Genomic DNA, 27,759 nt, shown 5'->3' on the forward strand with positions numbered 1-27,759 from the left:
TTCAAGTACACACCTCCACCTGCCCCCGCCCCGTTCCCTTCTACCCCCTCTGCCCCAGCCTCCCCCATCCCGAAGCAGCAGGACCCCCACAGCATACAGGGTAGGGCCGACCATGGGGACCCCCACAGCATACAGGGTAGGGCCGACCAGGGGGACCCCCACAGCATACAGGGTAGGGCTGACCAGGGGGACCTAATGGCTGTTTGTAGTGCTGACCAGGGGGACCTAATGGCTGTTTGTAGTGCTGACCAGGGGGACATAATGGGTGTTTGTAGTGTTGACCAGGGGGACATAATGGGTGTTTGTAGTGTTGACTAGGGGGACATAATGGGTGTAGTGTTGACTAGGGGGACCTAATGGCTGTTTGTAGTGTTGAGCAGAGGGACCCCACTGGGTGGAGTGATCGGCTGTCATCCTTTGGAGCTACCTGACACTGACTAGTTTTCATCTGTTGTGAGCGGTGGATAAAAAATACATACCACTATAGTTTGTGAATTATTTGTATGAAACACATTAATATCTAATTTTTACTATTATTATTATTATCATTATCATATATTAGCAGGACTACTAGTACTGTAGTACCAATAGTAGTAGTAGTTTGTTTGTGCTTGCTGGTCTAAATAAAGACTTCAGGCCCTAATTTTAAATGTTGGGAAAAGTGTGAAGTCTGAAGTCTAACTGAAGCTTGCTTAATAACTATGCACGATCTATTGCAAATCTAATACCATGAGAAAGATCCTAAGCACAAACAGCAGCAGGGCAGCTAAAAGCTGTCTCACGCCACATGATGGCTTTAGTTTATGCACAAGAACTTTGCTCATAGACCGACTTTGCACTTTGCCCAGCCTTTAAAATGGGGCCCTCCATCTTTGTCCCCCCAGTTCTCCAAATGGCTGTTCAAGATGGGCACCAGCCAGAGGGACGTCCCCCTTCTGAGGAGATCTACATCAACATAGAGTACGACTCTGCACCCATACTGCCCACACCCAAACACCAACCTCCACCCAAAGAGAAGAGGGTGAGGATGCACACACACACACACACACACACACACACACACACACACACACACACACACACACACACACACACACACACAGACCTTACACACACACTCACTCATACAAGACAGGTGACACGTGAAAACAACAACAAACGCATAGTGCACACAACTACAAAAGACATGTACGCAAACAAACACTCACAGTGTCATACACACACTAATGTAATGATGTGTGTGTGTGTGTACCAGGAGAGTAGGAAGCAGACAAGGAGGTCTACGAAGAGGAAGAAGCGCACCATTGCAGACGAGTCTGCCGAGTGTGTGATCGACTGGTGGTCCAAATACTACGCCTCTGTAGAGAAAATCAAACAGGTGTGTGTGTGTGTGTGTGTGTGTGTGTGTGTGTGTGTGTGTGTGTGTGTGTGTGTGTGAGTGTGTGTGTGTGTGTGTGTGAGTGTGTGTGTGTGTGTTTTATTTGCCTCAAAGCTTTAGTGTATTTAAATGTGTGTATGTGTGTGTGTGTGTGTGTGTCCCAGGCTCGTGCCAGGGATGGTCACCCATTCCCCCAGGTCTATGACAACAGTGAGTATCCATGCCGTACCCAACACACCCCATGCCTTAAAATGCCTATATCTGCTTCTGGACTTGGACTGTATGTCTGACAGTAGAATAAAAAACTGTGAGAAATTCAATCAAAATTTTGTGGGACACTGTTCTTTTGTCAAACGGGTGGTGGTAGAATCAGCCAAAAATCTATGTGCTGTTGGACTGTTTGAGATCAAATTGACAGGTGAAGTGATAAGAATGATTGTGATTGTTGAATGAAGTGATTGCTCCCTAGTCTACGCTGGTCACACCAGCAGTGTCACACAAACGCCTACTTGCCTGTTGTGTTGTGTTGTGTTGTGTTGCAGTTGCTCCGCTTCAGGGCTTGATCTCAGAAGGAGTGGGTTCTCTGGGTAAGAACACCATCCAGAGCTCGGATTCCTCAGAGCCAGCAGCAGAACGTGGAACACATCAGAGCCAGACCCAATCTAGATCAGAGCTAGACTCAAATCAAATGTTGCATAGCAAGACCTGTACACACACACACACACACACAACTCAACTCAACTCAAAATTAAAAGTCAGCCTTGGTCGGAGCTAGACCCAAGTTGGTTCAATGCCACTGTCGGACTTTAACTAGTTTGGTGTTCAGTGCCGGTGTTCACCGGACCCAAGCTAGTAGACCCTAGTAGACCCAAGCTAGTAGGCCCAAGCTAGTAGACCCAAGCTAGTAGACCCAAGCTAGTAGGCCCAAGCTAGTTTGGTGCCGGACTCATGCTAGTTCAGTCCCGGGCCCAAGCTAGTTCAGGGCTGAGCTTAAGCTAGTTCGGTTCTACAGTAGACCCCAAATAGTTTGCGTCTGGACCCAAGCTACTCCGGTTCTAGACCCAAGCTAGTTCGGTGCCAGACCCAAGCCAGTACCAAATCAGTATGGTCCAGATGTGTTCCAGCTGCCTGCTGCCTGGTGCCTGGTGCTTCACAGGGGTCAGGACGTTCTCAGGCGGGAGGCTAAAATGGAGTCAGCCTTCCAAACCATAAGGGGAAAATAATAATTTGACTAAATCCATGACTAAATACAATTTAAAAAGAACTTAATTATTTTGATATATGGATATATTTAAATGGATTTCCATTTAGTCTCTCCTGACTCTCTATATTCTCTGCACGGAGAGTAATTTTATTGTTTGTTGTTTATCAGTTTGTTGATTTTTGCTGTTGTTCTTGGTTATTGAGGGTGCCCCCCTACAACGCTTCTACAGTAATTTCATTATGCTGTGACTATGGTGATGGTCCCATCTGGTGAAACAGGGAATCTTCTAGATAAATCTGCTTTTGTAGAAGACTTAGTGCCGCCTGTGAACTCCTCTCCATTAGGTGTCCTCCTATGTTGGGGTTTAATGGATGTCTATTCAGATCTGAATGTGTAGTGTGTGTGTGTGTGCGGGGGGGGGGGGGGATGCAGGGATGCAGTATTTTTGATGTTTTTAATAATAGTTAATATTTTATAGGTGTGTGTTTTTTATAGTTTGATTATTGCTAAATATTTTTGGTAAAACCAATACTTAGGGTGATGTGATGGCATCATAAAAGTGCAAAACAATGAATGTAGCCTCTGACTGATGCTGAAGTAATTTGCTCAGACTTGTTGTGATCAGAATATTGAGAGTCAGGAAGATGATCCAGTGCCAGATGAGTAACATGCAGGTTGCTCCTTCACACAATACACCCCCTTTCTCACACCAACCTCAGGTTTCTTGAGAACTTTAACCATCAATTTCTTGAGAACTTTAACCATCAGTTTCTTGAGAACCTTCATTATTGGAACACATGGAACCTGATATGTGGTTCCCCTGCAACATTGCTCAAAAAGTTGCCTCATGTAGGCCTACCATCCATATCTACAGTATACTCTTGGCGTCAATATAACCCCATTTAGCGCTTACACAGTACCCAGTTAGTTAAAAACCAATTAAAAGGGTCATAATGCTACCTGATCAACAGCTTACACAGTGCAGTATCATTCTAGGCATGCATTGACAATGCCAGAAACTTCATTCTGGGTAATGCCCGTACATCGTGAGTTTGAAGCCGTTATTCTGAGGCAATAGACCCTTTCAACAATAAAAACAAAAACAATGCTTGAACGTTCTATTTGGGTCCCAATCTACTTCCTCTGCATTAAGATAACATATGGAATGTTAAAAAGGAAGTCTTGTGGGGCCAACTATGATGCTGATAATGGAACTCTCTTGAAAGGGTCAATAGAACTGCATTGAGTTGCATTAAGCCCACATTCTGCGGCTTTCAATAGGTTCGGTAGTTAGTTTGTGCCACTTGACAAGTTCAGATGTGACTTCTTGAGTACATTTCTGATACAGCAGGATATGAGATGTTACAGGCATGTCAGCATAGTTGATCTGTTGACTGTTTGCAGATTAATGGCATGTCTGGTAGGCAGAGAAAAGCTGTTGCTCTTAAACAATGCCCACTTAATCAACAGAGTTAGTGTGCTGATGCAGGAATAGATTAAGTTGACAGATGTGGAAGGTTTGAAAGTGATTTCATGCTCCCTTAAGGAGTATTTTTAGTATTTTCAAAATATTAGTTTATTCAAAATAATAGTTTATTTTGATACACTTAAAATCAGTGTATTTGATATTTTATTTGAAAATACATTTGAATGTAGTTTTTCTCATTCCTGTGTGTGTGTGTGTGCGCACGTGCATAGTATGTGTAGGCATGTATGTATCAATGTTGTGTGTGTGTGTGTGTGTGTGTGTGTGTATCCATGTCCATGTGTCTATGTTTGTGATGTGCGCAGTAACAGAATGTGTCCTTGACAGTGTCTGGCATGAAGGAACAGATGAAACAGACACAGAAAGTCCAGCTGGTCAAGAGTGTGATGGAGCAATCTAAACTAGGTCAAGGTTCAGTGTGACACACACACACACACAAACATAGCCACTCTGCAGGTTCACACACACACACACACACACACACACACACACACAGTCAAATGCTGTACACTCATGCTAACACGCACACACTCAAATGTTGTACACTCACATCAACACATACACACACTCACACTCTCTCTATCTCTCTCTCTCTCTCTCTCTCTCTCTCTCCCACACACACACACACACACACACACACACACACACACACACACACTCAAAGCTGTACACTCATATCAACACACACACACAGACTCAAATGCTGTACACTCACATCAACACACACACACACACACAAAAGCACACACACACACAAACACACACACACACACACACACACAAGCACACACACAAGCACACACGCACACACTACAATTTTGTACACTCACAACACACACACACACACACACACACACACACACACACACAAATGCTGTACACTCACATCAACACACACACACACACACACACATACACTCAAATTCTGTACGCTCATATCAACACAAACACACACACACAAACAATCAGATTCTGTACGCTCATATCAACACACACACACACACACACACACACACACACACACACACACACAGAGTGTATGGAGATAATAGCACATAGTGTGTGTGCTGTGGGTTCAGATCTATGATAAGGAGCTGGAGGAGGAGTTTGCCCACTTTGAAGACTGGGTGAAGACGTTTGAGCTTTACCGGGGCAAGGCCAACGAGGAGGAGGGCTCCAGTGACGACCGCCTGGTGGGCAAGTTCAAGGTGAGCACAGAACACGCCCTCCCACCAGGGCTGCCCCTGACCGGAGCTACACACACTTATCAGCGTATCAGCAGTATCCAGGGGCGGACTGGCAGTCTGGATGTTCCGGAAAAGTCCAGAGCGGCCGTCCATCCAACGGATGATGGGCTGGCTCAATGCTTCATCGGCCAAGTAGCCTAGTGTCTAGCTCTCCAGATAAATATTAGGCCTATCAGTGGACACTGTCTACGCTATCAGTTATCATTGCAGCCGGTCTGTCACACAGTTGATATCAGTGCTCCACTTAATAAAGTACTCTCTTTCTCTCTCTCAGATGATAATAATGATGATAAAGCAAGCACTAAGGGGCGAGGGAAAACAACTTTTAAACACCTATTCAGTGCCTTAAGTAAAAAAATGAGGAAATATCCAACCTTTAAGGACACCAATTTTCTTTGTGAATGAATAATGTATCAAAAATAAATAAATGGTCTTCCTTAAAATACAGGGGTCATAAGTATTGGGACCACTATGTTAAATTCCCATAGAGGCAGGCAGATTTTTATTTTTAAAGGCCAGTTATTTCATGGATCCAGGATACTATGCACATGGATAAAGTTCCCTTGGCCTTTGGAATTAAAATAGCCCCACATCATCACATGTGAAGATGTGGGGCTATTTTAATGACATATATACTGTACGTTCTGGTCCATGTTGACACCCTAACATATAGTATATATACTGTACATATATATTGTACGTTCTGGTCCATGTTGACACCCATATGTATACTGTACATATATACTGTACGTTCTGGTCCATGTTGACACCCTAACATATAGTATATATACTGCACATATATATTGTACTTTCTGGTCTATATCGACACCCTAACATGTAGTATTTATACTGAACGTTCTGGTCTGTGTCGACACCCTAACATATAGTATATATACTGTACATATATACTGAACGTCTGGTCCACGTCGACACCCTAACATGTAGTATATATACTGAACGTTCTGGTCCATGTCGGTCCTCAGGGGCGCTTCTGTCTGTACAGACTGCCAGACGAGGATGACGATGAGTGTGGGGGACCGTTCAGGATCAACCAGGGAATCCCCGCCAACACTGAGACCAAGGTCCTGATCCGCGTCTACATCGTCTCCGTGAGTAACCGATTAGCATGCTGTAACAACCAGCCTTCTGCCCTCTCAGCCTCTGGTGATAGAATTGATTGATGTAGCATTAACCCTTAGAACCCGATTGACGCAAAGTGCGTCAAAAAACACACCATTTCTTCTCTGTTACATTGCTCCGCGACTGTTCATCGCAACGAGATAAAACCTTTATTGCATGACAGAGAAGAAGTGGGCCTTTCCAAAGAGACTATGCACTTGTCTGTACGATCAAGTATGAAAATGTAAAAAAATCATGAAATTAAATCAAATTGCATCATATTTACAGTCTATACTTCTCTGCGTTCACCTGCGCACCCATTACTCTCGTTTGAATTACTCGCGAACCCGTGATCGCCTAGATATGGCAAGCATATCAGATGGAAGAGGAGAAACAGGGCTATCCATTGGTACCATGGATATCGATCTTTCTGGCTTATAAAAACAGACGAAGTGACTGCAAAATATTAACGTCATGTACACAAACCAACGCTGCACACCCATTACTCTCGGAGTAATTAATCGCGGACCCGTGATCGGATATATATGCCACGCATGTTAGATGAAAGAGGAGACACAGAGCTATCATTTGATACCAAATACATCCTTCTGGGTTATAAAACAGACGAAGTGACAGCAAAATAATAACTTCATATAGCTGGACTTACCCACGTTTTTTCTCTGTTTTGTGGCAAAGCATGTTTATAATCCATCGCTATCGTTTGTTTCTCTATGGCAAAACATGTTCATAATCCGGTTTTGAGATCCTAGCAAATTCCTGCATGGCATCCAATTCAAGGCTCACATTGCATCCCAATTTGTTCAACAAAGAAACACCTTTTTTGCCTTTACTTTGTTCATGGCAATGCAGTAAAAAGTTGAGAATCATCATGAGTGCATACACCATAGTCACACATGCTAACAGGCAAACTTGGGTCAAGTCAGGTCAGATCAGTCCGTGTCACAGATATGGAGCGCAGAATGGTCATTTTTCATAGCTAAATAAAAAATGGCATTTATTTCTGTAAATCACACACCACATATTTCTGTAAATTGCTCAGCCCCAGAGTATCCCTCCAACATGGCAATTATATTGCCCGTTTCAGGACAGTCAGCCCTACACACACATGAAATGCATGTAGAGCTATGAGCTTGCTGTGGTGAGATACAGGTCAAAATATAAGAATTTTTATAATATGATTTTTATATTTTAATTCTTTAAAAATCAAAATATGCTAGTACTAATACATGATATGATGGCAGATCTGGATAGCCTAGACTCTGCTGAAAAAAACAATATATAATATGTGTGTGTGGCACTTACAATGACCAGAATAAATCCTTATGAATAAAGGTAGTGAAAATGCCCTAAAAACAGCTTAGGGTTCTAAGGGTTAATTGCTAACTAAGATCTCCTCTGCATTGTAGCTTTAAGGTTATTTCTTGTTTTTGTTTGAAGTTGCTTTGGATACAGGCATCTACCCAAATGAATAATTGCAAATTAATAAATATAAATGTAGCCTGGAGCATCCACACGACACCACAATACTGTACATATCATATGTACTGCTGTCAGCCATTCATACCTTAGACTTCTGAGAAGGCTTGCATCAGTCTTAATTGTAATGAATTGTAGCACCAAAGTTCATAGAAGGATTCTATTCTGGGTTGTCTCAGACACACTGGCCTTTGAACTATTCAATCAATCAATCAACTTTTATTCCAGACTCATGGTCCAATAAATACACATACCAATACCAACAACAGTACATACAAAGACAACAACAGGACAATAAAAAAGGCAATGATACCAGTGTTTCCACATGGGTGACTGGTATCGCACAGTACTAAGACCAGGATTTGACAACAGCATAATGATAAGGTTACATGAAGCATTCAATCTGCAAATGAATTTGTACATTAGGTTTCTCAACAGTGCATGGCATGTGTTGACTCCTACCCTACAAAATAATTCACTTGCACTGCTCCACCTGGGTTTTTTAAGCAGTATACGCAACCCATCATTATAGGCAATCTGGAGCTTGGTCCATAAGTGGGCAGTGTATAGAGGAGTACAGTATGCTTTGAACAGGCTTATTTTAACTTTATCTGAGCACCAGTGGAATTTCCTAACCAGCATGTTAGCTTGTGCATATAACATGCGGCGCTGCCTATAGATGTCATCATCATCATCACACATTTGGTCTGTGATGATGTGTCCTAGATATTTGGTTTTATGCCCTACAGTTAAAGCTTGCCCTGCCAGGTGAAAGGATGGAAAGATTAAATCCTTATCTCCTTTTGTTTTGCAGATCAGAACAACACTCTTTTTACTATTGTATTTAACATCAAATTTTAATTAAGTCAAATTGTCCTCTTTTAGCACTGTCACTCAAATCCATCAATATGCTGCATTCCTGTATTTCCCCACAAGCTAAATCAGCCATGTTTCCCCCCAGGCCAGCAACCTGCACCCCGCAGACCCCGATGGGAAGTCTGACCCCTACATCGTCCTGAGACTTGGCAAAACCGAGATCAAAGACCGCGATAACTACATCCCCAAACAGCTCAACCCAGTGTTTGGCAGGTCAGTGTGTCTTGTGGTGAATCATGAATATTGGTTTGTCATTTGAAATCCCTATACAAATGTGGATTTGCTACACATATGCTATTTGCTATTCATTGCAGAGTGTGTGTCACTTGAATTCACAGAGCATTGATACATCTCGGCTTTACATGCTAGTCTTCTCTATCATGGTGTCTTGCATGTTAGTCTTCTCCATCATGGTGACCAATCTCATAGCCATGGACCCACACTCACAGTGCTCATCATAGATATTAGACACCTAGATACCGCATTGGGTTCCAGAACGTATGTCAATATGGCAGAATCATGTGGTGGCATGTTTAGTTATGTTATTTAGTTTGTGGTTAAGCCCAAAGGCCAATTTACACCTTTTTGAGGTGTTTTTCAGGAACCCGCCTGATGTCCATCTGTTGTCACTAATATAATTATATTGGAGTTATATTGCCTTGCACACTTATGTAGTCTGGTAAAATGAATTCTACTTATGGTTAGAGTAAGGCTAGGTAGAAACATGTGAAATATTAAAGTTTGTGGCTAAAATGCTCTGATAAAAGAAAATGTTATTTTCCCCACTCAGGTCCTTTGAGTTCCAGGCCTCATTCCCCAGAGAGTCCCTACTGAAGGTCCTCATCTACGACTACGACATGATCGGAGGGGACGACCTGATCGGGGAGACGTATATCGACCTGGAGAACCGCTTCTACAGCCGCCACCGGGCCACCTGCGGCCTGCCCAGCGAGTACTCACTGTGAGTGGGGAACACCCCTGGCACTGAGCCCTCGGCTGGCTCCTTTAGCTGATGGGTTTGAGTAGGGAACGCCCCTGGCACTGAGCCCTCGGCTGGCTCCTTTAGCTGATGGGTTTGAGTAGGGAACGCCTCTGTGTTGGGCCCCTCAGCTGGCTCCTTTAGCTGATGGGTTTGAGTAGGGAACGCCTCTGTGTTGGGCCCCTCAGCTGGCTCCTTTAGCTGATGGGTTTGAGTGGGGAACGTGTCTTTGCTGAGCCCTTAGCTGATGGGTTTATCTCACTAGAATAAAATGCAGCAGTAGAACACTGGCCACCTGCCTATGACAACACAAGATGTATAATTCCACAATTCTGTTTCTCTTTTCTCCGCTACTCTCCACTCTCATTCACTTGCCTTTCACTCTCCTCTCCTCTCTTCCCCTTTTCACTCTCCTCTCCTCTCTTCCCCCTTTTACTCTCCTCTCCTCTCTTCCCCTTTTCACTCTCCTCTCCTCTCTTCCCCTTTTCACTCTCCTCTCCTCTCTTCCCCTTTTACTCTCCTCTCCTCTCTTCCCCTTTTCACTCTCCTCTCCTCTCTTCCCCTTTTTACTCTCCTCTCCTCTCTTCCCCTTTTCACTCTCCTCTCCTCTCTTCCCCTTTTCACTCTCCTCTCCTCTTTTCTCTCTTTTGCTCTCCTACACTCTTCCTTCCTCCAGCCCTCTCCTTTGCTTTGCATTATTCTCCTCTCCTCTCTCCTCTACCCCATCCCTTCTTTTCTCTCTTCTCCTCTCTACTCTTAACTTCTTTATCCTCTATCCTCTCTACTCTTCTCTTTCCTCTCTACTCTACACTTTGAAGTGAGGGCTTTGCAGTTGCGGGCTGAGTGTTGTTTGTAGTTTGCAGTGAGGCTGATTATTTTAGTTGTTGTTTGCAGTGAGGCTGATTGTTTTAGTTGTTGTTTGCAGTGAGGCTGAGTGTGCAGTGAGGCTGAGTGTTGTTGTTGTTGTTTGCAGTGAGGCTGATTGTTTTAGTTGTTGTTTGCAGTGAGGCTGATTGTTTTAGTTGTTGTTTGCAGTGAGGCTGATTGTTTTAGTTGTTGTTTGCAGTGAGGCTGACTGTTTTAGTTGTTGTTTGCAGTGAGGCTGACTGTTTTAGTTGTTGTTTGCAGTGAGGCTGATTGTTTTAGTTGTTGTTTGCAGTGAGGCTGATTGTTTTAGTTGTTGTTTGCAGTGAGGCTGACTGTGCAGTGAGGCTGATTGTTGTTGTTGTTGTTGTTGTTGTTGTTTACAGTGAGGGCTATAACGCTTGGAGAGACTGCATCCAGCCCTCAGACCTCCTCATCAAGCTTTGCAAGGAGAACCGGCTCAATGGGCCGAGCTTCAATCCCGGGAGGATCACCATTGGAGACAAGGTCTTCACCGGAAAAACCCTGTTTGTGGATGAAGGTGAGGCCCATGGAACCACGACTAGCACTAGCACTAGGACCATAGCCAAGGAGGCCCTGAATTCTAGACTTGGAGCCTAATCTTAGACTTTGGGATCTATTGTATTTAGTGGTTGGGAGACAGTCAAGGCCTGCTATTGAAACAACCATCATCTATCTGTTTTCATCGGCCCTGAATTCAAGTCCTAGGACCTGAATTAGTTTCTTAGCTCAGGTGATAGCCTGTATCTGAATGTGGGGGTTTTGGGAATGTTTCCCCTGTTGCATTTCATTCACATCTATTCATTTAGCAGACGCTTTCAGCCAAAGCGACTTACACATGTCAATCATATTACAAGGGTCATTGTCCCCGGAGAACCGGGGTTAAGTGCCTTGCTCAAGGACACAATGGTAGAAACCGAGAATTGAACCCACAACTTTTCTGGCTACTGCATGCTAGCCCAGCTCCTTAGCCACTTCGCTACCACCACCCCATTAACTCTATTTGAGTGCGGTCCTCTCTCTCTTACAGAGCAGACAGTGGAGTCGTACGAGCACCTGGCTCTGAAGGTGTTGCACAGGTGGGCAGAGATGCCAGGTGTGGGCTGTCAGCTGGTGCCTGAGCATATTGAGACACGCACACTCTACCACAAGAACCGACCCGGCATGGAACAGGTGACTAGCAAACCCCCAGGGACTAGTCTTGAATCCCTCAGCAAGTATACCCAAAAGCACACACAAGCCAAACCCGCAGGGACTAGTCTTTAATCCCTCAGCAAGTATACCCAAAAGCACACACAAGCCAAACCCCCAGGGACTAGTCTTTAATCCCTCAGCAAGTATCCCCAAAATCCTACACAAACCAAACCCCCAGGGACTAGTCTTTAATCCTTCAGCAAGTATACCCAAAATCCTACACAAACCAAACCCCCAGGGACTAGTCTTTAATCCTTCAGCAAGTATACCCAAAATCCTACACAAACCAAACCCCCAGGGACTAGTCTTTAATCCCTCAGCAAGTATACTCAAAAGCACACACAAACCAAACCCCCAGGGACTAGTCTTTAATCCTTCAGCAGGTACGCCCAAAATCCTACACAAACCAAACTTAAACATGATACAGTATGTCTGTGTGATCGGATCATTAACGACCACAACAATGAAGAGGAATGACCGAAGAATTTGTCGGTATTATGTTGGTAGAGAACCCATCATGAATGTGGAGTGGGGTGGGTCTTGGATACCAGGAAGTGTTGTGGGCCTAATCCAATGAAACACAGATGACGGAAAGTGCCTGCTTGATAATCCCAGTAAAATGCTCTCAAAGGCTGTTGTGTTGGTGATAGTTTTTACCCACAAAAGTTACTTTGTTGGTGATTAGTTTTTGACGGTAAATAGGCTTGGTTGTTGATTGGCCGCTGTGTGAAAGCCCCTACCTATAGCAACAGGAATTTTACATCTCTCCTGTATATATTTTTAAAAGGAAATGTGTGTGTTTCCCTCAGGGTCAGCTACAGATGTGGGTGGATGTGTTTCCCATGGACATGCCACTCCCTGGACCCCCAGTGGACATCTCCCCACGCAAGCCGAAAGGGTGAGAGCCAGTGTGGACTAGCCACAACATCTTTAAAACATTACAACCCCAAAGGGTGAGAGCAAGTGTGGACTAGCCACAACACCTTTAAAACATAACAACCCCAAAGGGTGAGAGCCAGTGTGGACTAGCCACAACACCTTTAAAACATTACAACCCCAAAGGGTGAGAGCCAGTGTGGACTAGCACCTTTACAACAGGCTTCCTCCCAAACCCATTACAATGCACATCCTACTAGTATAGTAGTATAGTAGTAGTATATATACTCTTTTGATCCTGTGAGGGAAATTTGGTCTCTGCATTTATCCCAATCTGTGAATTACTGAAACTCAGCACACAAGCATTCATGCTATATTTGTCTTCCTCAGTGTTGTATTTTTGGTTTGTTTACTGACACTTTGCAGTAAGTCCAAAATAAATGGTGTCAGACTGTGTGCAGCAGACCTCTACATACGTAAATAAGACACAGAGTGCAAACAGTTCTATATGGGGATTTCACCAAAAAGTGGATCCACCGCGCTTCTGCGGCATTTACATCTGGTGCATCAGACGAAGAGCAGACCGTGTAGATATACTAAAAGCAAAAATTCGGAGCAGCACAGATGTAGTAGCTATAAACTTTAATTAAGGTGCACAAAAGGGTCCCTTTTGTGCACCTTAATTAAAGTTTATAGCTACTACATCTATGCTGCTCCGAATTTTTACTTTTAGTAGTTCTATATGGGGATTTCTATGGGGATTGTTTATGTTTACTGTAGGTTTTGAGTCTATAACTAATTGAATGCATGCATTATGAACTCTGTGTGTGTGTTTGTTTGTGTGTTTGTTTTGTGCCGTAGGTATGAGCTGAGAATCATCATCTGGAACACTGAAGATGTGATTCTGGAGGACAGCAACTTCATAACGGGACAGCAGTCCAGTGATATCTACGTCAAAGGGTGCGGGGATGGGACGGGGAAAACACAAAAACACAAACAACTCAAAAATACAAACAACACAAAAACACAAACTACTCAAAAACACCAACAACAGAGTCACACAAACAACTCAAAAACACAAACAATTAATAAACACAAACAACTCTAAAAAACAAACAACAGAAAAACACAGCAACATAAACAACACAACAACACAAATAACTCATAAAACAAATGTGAGCCAAGTCATCTTGTCAACCCCTCCAACCTAGATAAGGAACCCTATGCACACTGCCTGTGCGTATGCTGCTTTGGTATACGGTTCAGATCTCTTTCGCTCATAACATACAATAGAGGGCAAACAAACAGTGGGGTGTACTACGAATCTCGATTAGTGGGTTAGCGAGGTATGTTGCGCTCAAAGCCAGGCTATGCTGTGACACAAAAGTGGATCTGTTTTAGTGTCGCTATATCACCATGGTATCTTATGCTGTCAACCAAACCTGGTCGGGAGGAGGTTATGTGCTAAGTTATAGCTCAAATCGTGTAATCTACCGCACACTGACCAATCAATTGTCTTAAAAACAAAGTTATCTCATGTGTAGGATTCTGTCATATATCTTACAGGTGGAGCTCCGCCTCTACTAACATTTTGGATCTCGAATGCGCTTTAATAGTGCTGTGCGTGCAAATATCCCACTATGGACGTGCATACCATGCAACAACTGATGACAATTGATTTATTTGATGTTATAGGTTAGACACAAAAAAATACCACAGTGTAGATTAAGCTATTGCTCATGAATGCGGAAGTAATTGTTTTTGAATAGAGACTTGTGCGTCTCCACGTTTCACGATTGGCCAACGTCATCCCAACACCGAGAACACCATTTCCTGTATGAGATGTGCACAGAGAAAACCAAGTTTGCGTTGCCACAGTTAGAACATTCATGAAATAAATAACTGAACAAATGCACTTCAAAGTGTTGCAAAAGGGAAGTCAACTGGCCTCACAGGCCACCCCAACTTTATTTTTCACTGAAGTTGAAAAACGAACAGAGCTGGTTTTCCCCTCACTGGTTTTCCCCTTGCACCCGTATGATGTCATCACTGACACCCATTTAACACACATCCTCTCACCTTCCCCTCATCTACTCTTTCATCTTCTCTTTCTTAAATTCTCTCCTTTTTCTTACTCATCATCCTCCACCTCTCATCATGTATAATATTCTCCACTTGTATCCTCCCCTCTCCCTTCCTCTTCTCTTCTTTCTTCTCCCTCTCTCCTATTCTCTCCTCTCCTCCCCTCCTCTCCACACCTGTCCTCTCCTCTTCTCATTCTCCATCATCTCTCCTCTCCTCTTTTCTCTTCTTCCTCTCCTCCCCTCTCCCTCTTTTCTCTCCTCCTCTTTCTCTCCCTCTCCTCTCCCTCTCCTCTCCTCCTCTTTCTCTCCTCTCCTCTCCCTCTTTTCTCCTCTCCTCTCTCTTTCCTTCTCCTCTTTCTCATCTTTCCTCTCCTCTCCCTCTCCTCCTCTTTCTCTTCTTCCTTCTCATCTCTTCTTCCTCTCACCTCATTCTTTCATCATCTGTGACAACCTCTTCTCCTTTTTATTCTTTTCCTCCTCTTTCTTTCCTCTTCACCTCCTCTGCCCCCCCTCCCTCCCTCCTCCTCCTCCTCCTCCTCCTCCTCCTCAGCTGGCTGAAGGGTCTGGAGGAAGATTGCCAGGAGACGGACGTGCACTACAACTCGCTGACCGGTGAGGGCAACTTCAACTGGCGCCTCGTGTTCCCCTTCAGCTACATGCCGGCCGAGAAGCTGCTGGTGGTCAGCAAGCGTGAGAGCATCTTCGCCCTGGACAAGACCGAGCAGAAGCTGCCTGCCGTGCTCCTGCTGCAGGTCTGGGACTTCGACCGGCTCTCCTCAGATGACTTTCTGGGTAAGAGAGAAAAAGAGAGAAGAAAGAAAGAAAGAAAGAAAGAAAGAAAGAAAGAAAGAAAGAAAGAGAGAGAGAGAGAGAGAGAGAGAGAGAGACGGGGTGAAGCTGCCCCGCCATGAGCAGACGACCTCCTGGGTAAGAGAGAAAAAGAGAGTGAGTGAGAAAGAAAGAAAGAAAGAAAGAAAGAAAGAGAGAAATAGAGAAGGGATTTGAGTTGGACTGGTCTGTTGGCTTTTTTCACCTCTCTTCTGAATTGTAAAAAGTGAAGATTATAAATTAAAACATTAATGTAAAGAACAAATAGCTTTAGGAAACACTAGGTCACTAGACATGAGTAGTAGAGTTCAACCAGAGATTCTGGAATACTAACCACCTCAATCCTTTCTAGTCCAGCCTGCACAGGCCCTGAGGTTGTTTAAAGTGACCTTTGACCCTGTGAACTCTGAACTCTGTGACACTGAAGTGTGTGTGTGTGTGTGTGTGTGTGTTCGTTTGTTCTGCAGGCTCTCTGGAGCTGGACCTGCATGGCTTTCCACGCGGGGCGAAGACCGCCAAGGCCTGTAAGCTAGACATGCTGACCGACGGCACGGAGACGGTCTCCATCTTCCAGCAGAAGCGCTCCCGAGGCTGGTGGCCTTTCTCCAAGTCTAATGAACTCACGGTGAGGTCACCACTACACAATCAAACAACTTCTCTCTGCCTCTTTCTTTCTGCTTATCTTATTGGCTTTGCCTTGCGAAACTTTCAAAGTCCAAAAGATGTAAGGAATCATTGTGAGAATCATTGTGCAACGCATTTTGGCCACTTATCAGGCATCTATTTCAGACAGAACTGCGTGTGCGCCAAGCTTCACGACACTAACCTCACTCCAGCTGCGAGATCAGAACACATGATTGGCACGATGTATTCACAACATACCACATGATTGCCACAATGTATTCACATGTCAACTTTTGGCAGCGGAAGGAGTGGAATATGTGTAGACGACATGTTAGTGTTACGAACTAACCCCATACATTTCTATGGGAGATTCTACGTGTGCTCTGTCTCATTAGAAAGTCTCTGGCTGTAGTTTCTCCATGATATGACGTTTATTTTGATGCCTGGCTGGAGAGTCACTCATTTTTCCCCCTCTAACCTCTAACCTTTCACCTTACAGGGTAAAGTGGAGGCGGAGTTCCACCTGGTGACTGCAGAGGAGGCGGAAAAGAACCCAGTGGGCCGAGCCCGGAAAGAACCGGAACCACTCGAGAAGCCAAAGTAGGCAACTCAGGAACCAATCAATTCTTCAATCAGGACACTGTTATTGTTTTTGATGAATTATCATCTGTCTCCTCTCCCTGTCTTTGTGTTTGTCTCTCTCTCTCTCTGTCCCTCCCTATCTCTCTGTCTCTCTCTCTCTGTCCCTCTCTGTCCTGTAGTCGCCCAGACACCTCCTTCTCGTGGTTTGTGAACCCCTTCAAGTGTTTCTTCCACCTGATTTGGAAGAACTATAAGAAGTACATCATCGCTGCCATAATCCTGCTCTTCACTGTGCTTTTCCTGGCCCTACTCTTCTACACACTTCCTGGAGCCATCACCCAGAAGATTGTCAACGGCTGATTGGTTCGGAGCGGGAGGGAGAGAACAAAGATGAGCCAAAGAGATGTACATATTTGAGTAGAAATAGATGAAGATATTTGTGGGTTTTGAATAGAAATAGCCTAGATATTTGTATGTTTTAAATAGAAATAGCCTAGATATTTGTATGTTTTAAATAGAAATAGCCTAGATATTTGTAGGTTTTAAATAGTTAGACAGGCAAATTTCCATCTGGACTTCCTGTGGGTAGTCCATCAGTTTTCATTCCTAGGTTTATTCTCCTCGTGGAGTTCCTCTTTATACCCTAAACCAGAGATAGAAATGGGAGATTCCAATATTGAGCTGAAAAAGCATAACCACAGTTGGGTAAGGGACTTAAAAGTCAACAATTCTGTGCCTTAAGTTATCATACATTTCCCAAGCCATAATATACAATTATCTATGTTCAAATTATAGACCCAGACCACACTTTTGTTCCAGTATAATCCCTGCGATATGGCACAGTAGTTACAGCTTTCCTGGAGTGGTATTTTTTGTTATGCATTCAACAATCATGTCCTCACCATCCGCTAGCTGCCCATTCCATGAATTGACCGTTAAAAAAAAAAAAAATGTTGCTTTAGGCAGCCCAGGCTCCAATAACTAGAAACAAAACAAAAAAGTGGAGGTAGCCAGACAAAAGCAAAACCCTGTGTGGAATTTCTCCAGGAATACTGAAGGGAGGGGTGAGCAACATCTCTGGGGCCTCATTTATAAAAGTGTTGCGTAGAAACCATCCTTCATTTGATCTTAGATCATTTCTGAAATGATCGTACGTGTGATTCAGAGAAAGCGAGCGATGCGCAAAAAAACGTCGTACACCACCCTTCCAGATATTGCCCATTATAAATCACAAATGAGCGTCAACTTTGCGCGCAGCAGGATGGTTTTAGGTCTCCGCCTTGTAAACACCCCCTCATCAATATCATTAGCATATGTTTTAATGAAATCAATGGCCTAAAAGCTGTAGCCTATGTAAAATTATATATTAAAAACATTAGTATAGGCCTAGCCTATGCCATCTGATGTTAACTAGCCTATATCGTCAGTTCGAATAGCTTAACTAATTATATTTTTTCCAGCAAAGCTTTCTGGAAAGAGATCATTATGCATCCATGTCCATTGTCCTCTGCTCGCTTTCATTCCTTTTGCTTGCAGTAATGTGAATAATCAACATTTAGTAGTTTTGGCCTACTTTGTAGAAAAAAAAATTGGGTAGGCCTACCTTATGAAGGAAAGACCTCTAGGCCTACAGCATAATCCTATACGTTATGGTACAGTAGGCTACTGTACGTTTCCAATATGATCCAAGGTAATATGCTGATTTAGCCTACAAAACAGAGGACTAAATTATAAGCGTGATATGTCATGTAGGCTTAACGTTTCTTTTAGGATAGGCTATGTTTTTGCTGAAAAAGTAGCCTAGTTAAGCCGGTCATTATTAATTAATTCTGCATATCTTTGCTATCGTTTTCTTTCAATAATGTCAAATGGCTTAAACATTGTCCTTTATTGTTTGCTTTATGCCTACCTTTATATTTTAGCCGACATTATCCAACACACGCATTGTAATCTTGGGCACTGCGGCTGCCAGTCAAAAAAAGCAAACAGGTGCGCGCTCTGCACCTCTTTACGCAACTCCGACGCAACACTAAATATGAAGATGCCCTGTTTTCAGAGGATAACTTCCGTCCCTTGGTTGTGTAGGCTATATATGATATAAAATATCTATAGCCATTGTATAGCTTACATTCAAATATTACCTTTCTGTTGGGAGCTGGGAATAGGCCTATGAGCGCAAATTAGGATGTAGTGGAGGCTAAACGCGAGTAAACGCAGTTTATCCACCTCTGCAATTTCAGAAATAGAGTTTAGGCCTACCCACCTCTTAGTTTATCCACCTCTCAAATGAGTTTATTCACTTTTAACATTCAAAACGGTATTATCCAATACTATCCTATATTCCCAATACTGTACATTATCCTCTACCATTATCAAACATGTTCTGAATGCCTTTTTTAAAATTGTTCACCCACCTCTTATTTTACCACTACATCCCTGGCACAAATGTACTTTTCCTCTCCTAAACGAGGGCAATTGGACATTTTATGGTCAATATTAGATTGGTGAGAACACCAAATATACTAGATCACCTGTAAGAATGTTTCAATCATTCTATCATAGGTCTTGGTGTTTTTTAGATATTATGAAATAAGTAAGCTATACGTTTTTTCACTTTCTTAAGTGGGCTATAGTTCTCATTAGCAGTTTTATGCCAAACCATGAAACATTTAGCTGCGTCCAAAAACGTCTTTAAAAATCTTCTGATATTGATCATGCATATGGCAAAGAAAGACATGAGATCGTTGGTCTTGGAATTTTCAAAATGCATCGCACTTAGACCTCAGATTACTTGCAGTACCCCGGCATTACCACAAGGAAATGGTCGTACGTCAAGTTTGAACCTGACGTGGCGATAAGCACTTTTCCACGTCAAAGACGTTTTTTATAAATCTGAGCGTTGGCATGGATTTGAGCGTACGCACGGTCTAAGATCAAATCTGTGCGTAAGAACGCTTTATAAATGAGGCCCCTGGTGTGTGTTGTTTGGTTTGACAAAGGCGTCTGCTAATAACTTTAAAAATAAACATAAACCACCTTTAATTCAACATGTAGATTATTAGTGTTTTTTTTATGCAAGAAACTAGTTTTTCTCTTTTATCTTATAAATGTCTCATAATATCCTGTCAGCTGCTCCCACTGTCATGACTTCTCAACTGAAAAACACAAAAACTTTCCCAACCATACACACATGAAATATCCTGTGGCACTCACACCTACAGAACAGAGAAATTATGTTGTCAGGCAGATTTAACCAGATAGTCCTCAGTTGAATCTGTCAGCACCTACTGAGAAATATCATTTGATGTGGATATGACTGCGTGCGACTGGATGTCTTCTTTTCACTCTCTTGCTTATCAACAAATCTGAGGTGCTCAAAATGAAATGTTGGTGTTCCTGTTAGTCACCTACAATTTAATCTGCCATTTAATCTTCTTTATGTGTGTAACCGTTTTTTTTTTTTATGGTAATATGATTATAAAAATGTGTGTGTATTTTTTTTAGTTGTTCAAATTTATCAATGTAGTATGGCAGTTTTTCTCATTTCTGTGTCAGTAGTTTAGTTTATAGTATGTGCTTGAATGATAATTGTACATAGTATAATTTATAGTATAATAATTTTATTCTGATTTTTTTTCTGTTATTATGCCACAGATGAAAAACATAATCAGGAGATTACTTTTACTTTTTTGTACTAAATAGATCTCTGAAGTTCGACTACAAGAAGGACCCAAAGCTGCCATCTTTGCCCATATAAGGAGATCAACTGAACATACCAAAGATCACAGAACCCATTCGAAGGCAGATGACAAGTGTGTGGGCCAAAACGTCTGCATTTCAGACTTTTTTGTCCCGGTGAGAGTATAACAGATGTGATTATTCGTTATCCCCATGTTATTTTCCAGCTTTGGCAGCTTTGTTGTAAATGAACTTCAGAGGTCTGTGGATAAGCCAAACATCAGATAAATACAGGTCAACACGAATCACACAATATACTATACGGACATAATTTATTTCTGATATTTAAACACTTAGTGATGTTTTCAAAAAAGGCATGATACACAATAACTTATATAATGTTAGAAGAACTCACTCAAGGAAACAGCAATCTGTCTGGAAAATAACACATTCTTTGATGTTGCCCCTTGTAGGCCTATATGCCAGTTGAAAGAATGGGCCGTGGTTACTGTGCTGGGTTTTAGTGTGCTTTGTGCATCAACAGTTAGAATGGTAAAAGGATCTTTTCCAGTGGCAGCATGATTTGGCTCATAATGAGAGACATGATTACTTTAACCTTGTTTAAAACATTCAAAAAGCCACACCCAAGTGACAGGCAATAGGGATGTTTTGGGATAGGGGTTGTTCTTTTGGGTCATTCTTTTTAAATTATTTGTCCAATTAAATATCAATCTTTTCTGAATCAAAATGTCAGGCTACTATGCATTTTGTCTGTACTCATCCCTGCAATGGTTACCCAAACATTACCTCATAGTAAAGAAAATCCAGCTACTACTAGTGGCCCCAATAAAATGTCGCACTCTCTCATTCAACTTAATTGCAAGCACATAGAGAAATGTCTGTTGTTGTTAAATTTTACTTATGTTGTTAAATTTTACTTATGTATAAAAATAATTTGGTAAACAAGCTTTTCACTTTTCTTTAGTGGTTTTCACAATTTGTTTCCAGTAGCATGACCAGATGCCTGTTTCCCCCATGGTCATTTTTCAGCCCATCTAGGCGTCCCGACGTAAGTTTTTGTCCCAACGGTGATAGAAGCAAAAATGTGAGCATAGGATGTTTTTCATTTGTGACATGTGCCTTGGGATTTGTGAACCTGGACTGAAAGATTTGTGAAGTTGTAACTACTATGTTGTGTGTGCAGGATAAAAAAAATTCCCTGTGACTTCAAATTTTCTGATACACATTCGTGACTTATGAGCTGCTTTCAGATATAACCTCCAGAGTATATGCGGAGCTTTGTCAAACGGAGGTCCGACCCTTTGGGTGATTCAGATATGATGCTAACCTGGATCTTATGCTGACATATGTGTGAACGACACACACGCACATGAACAGAATCTCCGCATGTTCTTTGCTTTGTTCAGACACAAGCTCATTTACATAATGTCCGTCGGAAATACTAGGAGGGTAGCAGTAGAACAGCCAGCTAAGTTCGGACTTCCAAATGACCGTTTATGTTGTCCAGATATACGGTGTACAAGTGCTCAGGGATTTTGCACCAAATATACCTCCATACATGTTTCCTCTTTTAATAAATTTGCTATGTGTAGGATTTTTAGTTTAAAACAATAAAAAATTAGACCCCTCGAATCCTGCCGAATCTTACACAAAGCCCCTTTAAAGTTTAGTAATGAGGAAAAGATATCCACCTGTAGCCAGTGGGGTGAGGGAGGTCTGGTCACACTACCATTTAAGCATCTCTCCAAATATGGAAAGCTGTTATATAGCATCCCATGTCTTATTCCTTAAAAACAAGAGACAACAATATCACAGTGTTCTATTCTCTGGTTAAATAAAGGTAAAAAAACAATCAAATCAAATTGGATTGAATCACATCAAATAGGATTGACTTAAATCGAATCATTAGCTCGTGAATCAGAATCAAATCAAGTCAAATCGGGGCATCAGTTTCAATACCCACCCGTAATAGGCAATGTTGCAATTATTCCTTGAACTTGTTCTCATAGTTATTGAGAGTCATGGTAGCCTAGTGTAGCCTGATTCCTCTTGTTGAACTTGTGTGTGGCAAAATCGCCCATGCTAAGACCTGCAACTGAAACAAATTAACCAGACGTCTCTCTCTCTTTCACACACACACACACACACACACACAAACTGCGTCATGGTCTGTGAGATATCCATGAATAGCCCATCCTTATAAGCAGATGACCATCTGAGACCGTCAGAGCTAGCCCTTCCTCCTCATAATTGTCGTCATCATCATCACTGTTCTCCTCCAGTCCCCCCTCACTGGTACATTTCAGTGTCCACTCCTGGCGTGATGTGCTGCACGTATGTCGTCGTCCTCTGTGGCACAAAGCGGACCCTGGTGTTGAACGCCTGGCTGGACAGCGTGTGGCTGCTGCCCGTGCTCCCGCTCACCGCCGCGCTTACCGACGGCAGCCCCTGTGGAGACCCCGCCCCAAACGCAAAAGCCCTGCCCACTCTGCCCCCGTAGTGTAGCCCCGTCCTTCCCTGCTGATGCTGATGCTGCTGCTGATGCTGTTGCACTGACTGTTGATGCTGCGGCCTTCCACTGAGTCTCTGCTGTTGCATGGGAATGCCTGTCTGCCTGTGGGCCTGCTGCATATGCAGCCCTGCGGCGGCGGCAGCGGCCCTCTGCATGGAGTGTCCAGCCTGCGTCGTGGCTGCGGTGGTGGTGGCCATGACGGCGGCGTTGGCGCTCTGCGGCGCCCCCATGAGGCAGGCCTGCAGCTTGCGTTTGGCCCTCCAGCGGGCCACGCGCAGCCGCGTCTTCTCCCGCCGCTCCTTGACCAGGTCGGCCAGCAGCGCCTGCGGCAGGTCCTGCTCCAGCTGCTTCCTCCGCATCTGGCTGCGTCGCCGCAGCTCGGAGCGCGCCTGCTTGTACTGCTCGTACAGGCCCAGGTCGCGCAGCCACGGACGCGCCTGACGCGCTGCCGCCGCCGCCGCCACCTCCGACCCCACGCCGGTCGCAGAGGCCAGAGACGAGCCGGGGCCTGAGGTGGACGCTGGGGACACTGAGGTAACCATGGAGCGGCAGGGCTGGGTAGAAGCATCTGGGGGGGGAGAGATGGAGAGAGAGAGGGAGAGAGAGAATATCAGGTGGGTATTGGGAATGGGAACTGTAAGGTAGGAGTGCTACCTCAGAGGAATGGCTGTTAATGTTACTGGGAGTTTATACCAGAGCTGTTTTTTAGTTGTCCGTCTGACGTCCATCTACTGTTAAATTACATTACAATAAGTATATCAATTTACATTAGCAGCATTTTTAAGTGCTTATTACATCCATTAAAAGTAGAGGAAAGCATATTTGTACACAGGGCTGTGTATGTTAACTTTCTGATCATAGCACTGATGCTAAAGTACGACTTATTTTAGTATTAGGGCCACACAAAGAAAAAATATATTTTTGCCATGACGAAGTTAAAGTATTGACATAAAACTCAAAATTTCAAGAATAAAGTTGAAATATCATGTCGACTTTAATCTCGACGTGTCGACATTAAACTCAAACTTTTGATTTCTCAATCAGCCTTGTGTTGCCTAGATGATTTGATGAAATTGTAGGCTATTTCAGAATTGGGTTTAGCAACAACTATAGCGTACTAACTAGTTTTGAATGTTGAGAAAAAAGATGAAATGTCTAGATTGAAGTCGACATGATATTTCAACTTTATTCTCGATGTTTCTAGTTTAATGTCGACATGTCAAGTTTAATCTCGTCATGGCAAACATATTTTTTTTTCTTCATGTGTGGCCCTAATACTTTGTCGTGCTAAAGAGGTTGATAGTTTTGTAGCACAATCCACAAAATCTCTAGCATCGGTATGTAGTTAGTTACAAACATCTACACTCTAGAAAACATTTGTCACCGGTGCTAAGCTGGTAAGTATTTAAGTATACATACTCTTTTGATCCCGTGAGGGAAATTTGGTCTCTGCATTTATCTCAATTCGTGAATTAGTGAAACACACTCAGCACACAGTGATCACACAGTGAGGTGAAGCACACTCTAATCCTGGCGCAGTGAGCTGCCTGCAACAACAGCGGCGCTCGGGGAGCAGTGAGGGGTTAGGTGCCTTGCTCAAGGGCACTTCAGCCGTGCCTACTGGCAGAGGTTCGAACCGGCAACCCTCCGGTTACAAGTCCGAAGTGCTAACCAGTAGGCCACGGCTGCCCCAATCATCCATTAAAAAAAAAAAAAAAAAATTGTAGCACTGTACAGCCCTAGTACGCTTCGCTTCTATCTTGGAGTGCATGCAGTGTTTCCCACAGAATTAAATTCTATTTGTGGTGGTAGGTTTGCAGAATTGACTTGAATGCAATGGTTTTTAAAACATTAGCGCAACATGGTTATGATGCTAACCAGATTTAAGCACAATTTAGTACAACCTGGAAAATCATTGTGTGGTGGTCAGTGTTGATATTGTGGTGGGCCGCCACAAATAAGTCAATGTATGGGAAACACTGGCATGTGCAAAGCAGTGCGTGAAACACTAGAAAGGGTATGTCGCGATTCTGCCTTTTCACACCGCGACACAGTATCGTGGATATGAATGTCGCGATTTCGGGTTCGAATCGTATATCGTTACAGCCCTACTAACCAGATTTAAGCACAATTTAGTATAACCTGGAAAATCATTGTGTGGTGGTCAGTGTTGATATTGTGGTGGGCCGCCACAAATAAGTCAATGTATGGGAAACACCTGGCAAAAAGTCATGAAACACTAGAAAGGGTGTGTGATTCTGCCTTTTGGTCATCGTGGATATGAATATTGTGGTTGAATCAGATATTGTTACAGCCCTACTAACCAGATTTAAGTCAATTTAGTATAACCTGAAAAAATCATTATTGTGTGGTGGTCAGTGTTGATAACACAAATAAGTCAATGTATGCTGGGAAACACATAGAAGCATACACATAGAAACACAGGGTAGGCCCATCACTATGGCCAACAGGGTTAAATGCCCCCTTCCCTCTCTCTGGTACTCACATGTAGACGAGCTGGCCAGAGGGGCGTAGTATGCAGACGTCTGCCCCACAGAGGTGCCCGCCGTAATCTGCTGGGTCCCTGTGCCCTCCAGGTACCCTGCCTGACCGAGTCCCTCTCCCTCGGCAGGCCCCAGCGCCAGTGAGTCTCCCTCCACCTCCACCTCCACCTCCACCGGCTCCTGCTTGATGGGCACCGTCTCGGTCATCTCCTCCTCCTCCTCCTTGACCACAGGGGAGGGGCGGGAGAGTGGAGGAGCCGAGGTGTCTTCCTCTGCCTCTCCTGGGTTGAGATGACATCCAGGGTCCAGGCCTGCGTCTGGCAGGCCCCTCTCTGGAGAACCGGGCTGGTCCAGTTCCTGACTGTGTGGCATGTCAAGGCCCTCCCCCACTCCCTGAAGGCCACAGTCTAATTCTGGTGGGTCTGTGATCTCCTCTAGAAAAACAGTGCGGAGGAGTGTCAGTGAACCCTTAAAGGTAGTGTACATAAGTATAATTCAACACTATTTATGTCCTCTATCAATATATTTCCAGTGTGCTAAAAAACATTTGGTGTTTGTACTCACTGAAACAAACAAATTAGCTTGTTAAAACATGCAAGAAAGAGAGTTATTTGAGTGTTATTTGAATGGTTGAGGTAAAATATGGTTTAGGTGTGGAAACTAGCAAGATTGAACCTACGTTTAATTGGTGTCAGTGACAGGGTTCCATCAGATGCAATAAGGCGATCATTTGGAGGTGCGGGGTCCTCTGTTGACACTGGGTCTTTAGTTTTGTGCGACGTGGTGTTAGATTCCTCTCTGGACACCAGAGACTTGTGCGTGTTGCTGCTATTCCTAAGTTCTGCCTGGGTTTGGTTGTTCATTGTTCTCCGACACAGCAGACCGTTTGAGATTCCTCCCTGAGGAAGTGGTTGGGAGAAGGTGGACTGGTCCAAGTACACCTCCGGAACTCGAACCGAGTCAAACTGGTTGGCCTGTTGTCTCTGCAAGGTGTGACTCTGACGGTCATCTTTTGCGGTGGAGACGCTCAGATATTTTCGCATAGCCCTCATCTGACATCGAGATATTTCAAGCATCTGTCGGATGTTCTCGGTCTCCTTATCCTTGGCGTTGATCTCTTTTCGAAATTCGTCGAACTTTATGCTAACCACCTTCATCATTTCCCCCAATACTGTTTCCACCGCGACGGTCACCGCTTTTTCGATGACAACACCCATTTGTCCCCTGATAAGGGATATTGTCAGATTCACATCCATAACTAGATCAGTAGAGCTAATTAGTTAGTTGAAGGGAAACACAGATGTATAACCCGTTGTAGCTTAGTGGCTGGGAAGGGAGTAATAACAAGTTTAACGTTACATGGAATGTGATGTTAGCATAGCTGACTAGCTATTGCTAATGTTTGTTAGCCAGCTAGCAGTTAACGTAATGTTGCCCAGGCTCAGCTGACACTTTCAATTTTCTATCTTGCTTTCGGCTATTTACGACGCCTTTTTTCAAGCTAGACGCACACATACATTTAAATATTCATACAATTATAAACATACTGTGACGAATACCACCGACATGAACAAAAATAACGTCGAGAAGCCATCACACCATAATCTAAGTTTCTGTTGTCATTTTCATTCCTTGTCGTATACTTCCGGGTCGAATCACCCATTTATATGTCAAAATAAAAGTCTGAAATAGCAAAGACCTCAGAATCAGCTTTATTGACCAGGTTTGCGTAAACAAACAAGGAATTCGACTCCAGTTAATCTTTGCTCTAAAATTACAACACTCACTTAACTTAACATATAAAGAATAAAAACAGAACAGGATAGATAGATAGATAGATAGATAGATAGATAGATAGATAGATAGATAGATTACTTTATTCAACCCCAGAGGGAAATTATTGTGTTACAGCAGCAATTAATAATATAGACATATATAACACATAAACATACATACAAGTTAAAAAATAAATACAATTGGATATAGCCTCTGTCTACTGTGTGAGTATGTGTCTACCTAAAGAGGTTGTAAACTGCATTGTCTCTCAGCATAAGATTTTCTCTCATGGCTCAAAGGGGAGTTGTTGTAAATAGTTATTAGCCTAGAAATCTAGACGCACCCTAGCGGCGGCAAATTAATTTGCTCAGCCTGTACGTCTAGTATCAAACCATAGGGATTTCTATTG

The 27,759-nt window shown here is 43.3% G+C and overlaps 2 protein-coding genes across 4 annotated transcripts in view; one reads left to right on the plus strand and one right to left on the minus strand.

Annotated features, from left to right (window-relative positions):
- Nucleotides 1-21,762, plus strand: part of fer1l6 (fer-1 like family member 6) — a 46,993-nt gene extending 25,231 nt beyond the window's left edge. The window contains exons 25-44 of the mRNA XM_048238421.1: nucleotides 1-100; nucleotides 885-1,021; nucleotides 1,256-1,378; nucleotides 1,543-1,588; nucleotides 1,921-1,965; nucleotides 4,396-4,473; nucleotides 4,514-4,524; nucleotides 5,148-5,276; nucleotides 6,299-6,424; nucleotides 8,893-9,020; nucleotides 9,598-9,768; nucleotides 11,037-11,191; nucleotides 11,702-11,844; nucleotides 12,675-12,763; nucleotides 13,603-13,701; nucleotides 15,376-15,617; nucleotides 16,121-16,278; nucleotides 16,777-16,877; nucleotides 17,039-17,264; nucleotides 20,562-21,762. The exon at nucleotides 1-100 is cut by the window's left edge and continues 114 nt beyond it. Of these exons, the coding sequence (XP_048094378.1) occupies nucleotides 1-100; nucleotides 885-1,021; nucleotides 1,256-1,378; nucleotides 1,543-1,588; nucleotides 1,921-1,965; nucleotides 4,396-4,473; nucleotides 4,514-4,524; nucleotides 5,148-5,276; nucleotides 6,299-6,424; nucleotides 8,893-9,020; nucleotides 9,598-9,768; nucleotides 11,037-11,191; nucleotides 11,702-11,844; nucleotides 12,675-12,763; nucleotides 13,603-13,701; nucleotides 15,376-15,617; nucleotides 16,121-16,278; nucleotides 16,777-16,877; nucleotides 17,039-17,219 (2,262 nt within the window). The 3' untranslated portion in view covers nucleotides 17,220-17,264; nucleotides 20,562-21,762. The remainder of the gene's footprint in view (nucleotides 101-884; nucleotides 1,022-1,255; nucleotides 1,379-1,542; nucleotides 1,589-1,920; nucleotides 1,966-4,395; nucleotides 4,474-4,513; nucleotides 4,525-5,147; nucleotides 5,277-6,298; nucleotides 6,425-8,892; nucleotides 9,021-9,597; nucleotides 9,769-11,036; nucleotides 11,192-11,701; nucleotides 11,845-12,674; nucleotides 12,764-13,602; nucleotides 13,702-15,375; nucleotides 15,618-16,120; nucleotides 16,279-16,776; nucleotides 16,878-17,038; nucleotides 17,265-20,561) is intronic.
- Nucleotides 15,674-27,216, minus strand: si:ch211-67e16.4. Of its 3 annotated transcripts, none has more exons than XR_007193171.1 (4): nucleotides 26,254-27,216; nucleotides 25,577-26,008; nucleotides 22,250-23,638; nucleotides 15,674-15,748 (listed from the first exon to the last, which is right to left on the minus strand). XR_007193171.1 is itself a non-coding variant. In XM_048239636.1 (3 exons), exons 1-3 carry the CDS (start codon nucleotides 26,828-26,830, stop codon nucleotides 22,848-22,850), a joined length of 1,800 nt encoding a protein of 599 aa, XP_048095593.1. In that variant the 5' UTR covers nucleotides 26,831-27,216; the 3' UTR covers nucleotides 20,853-22,847. The 3 variants fall into 3 exon arrangements, 1 of the variants encoding a protein (XP_048095593.1); XR_007193170.1 differs by lacking the exon at nucleotides 15,674-15,748 and having other exon boundaries at nucleotides 20,853-22,344; nucleotides 22,522-23,638; XM_048239636.1 differs by lacking the exon at nucleotides 15,674-15,748 and having other exon boundaries at nucleotides 20,853-23,638.
- Between the last annotated feature and the right edge of the window lie 543 nt (nucleotides 27,217-27,759).

The sequence above is a fragment of the Alosa alosa genome, chromosome 3 (genome assembly GCF_017589495.1).
Source record: "Alosa alosa isolate M-15738 ecotype Scorff River chromosome 3, AALO_Geno_1.1, whole genome shotgun sequence".
NCBI lineage: Eukaryota > Metazoa > Chordata > Actinopteri > Clupeiformes > Clupeidae > Alosa > Alosa alosa.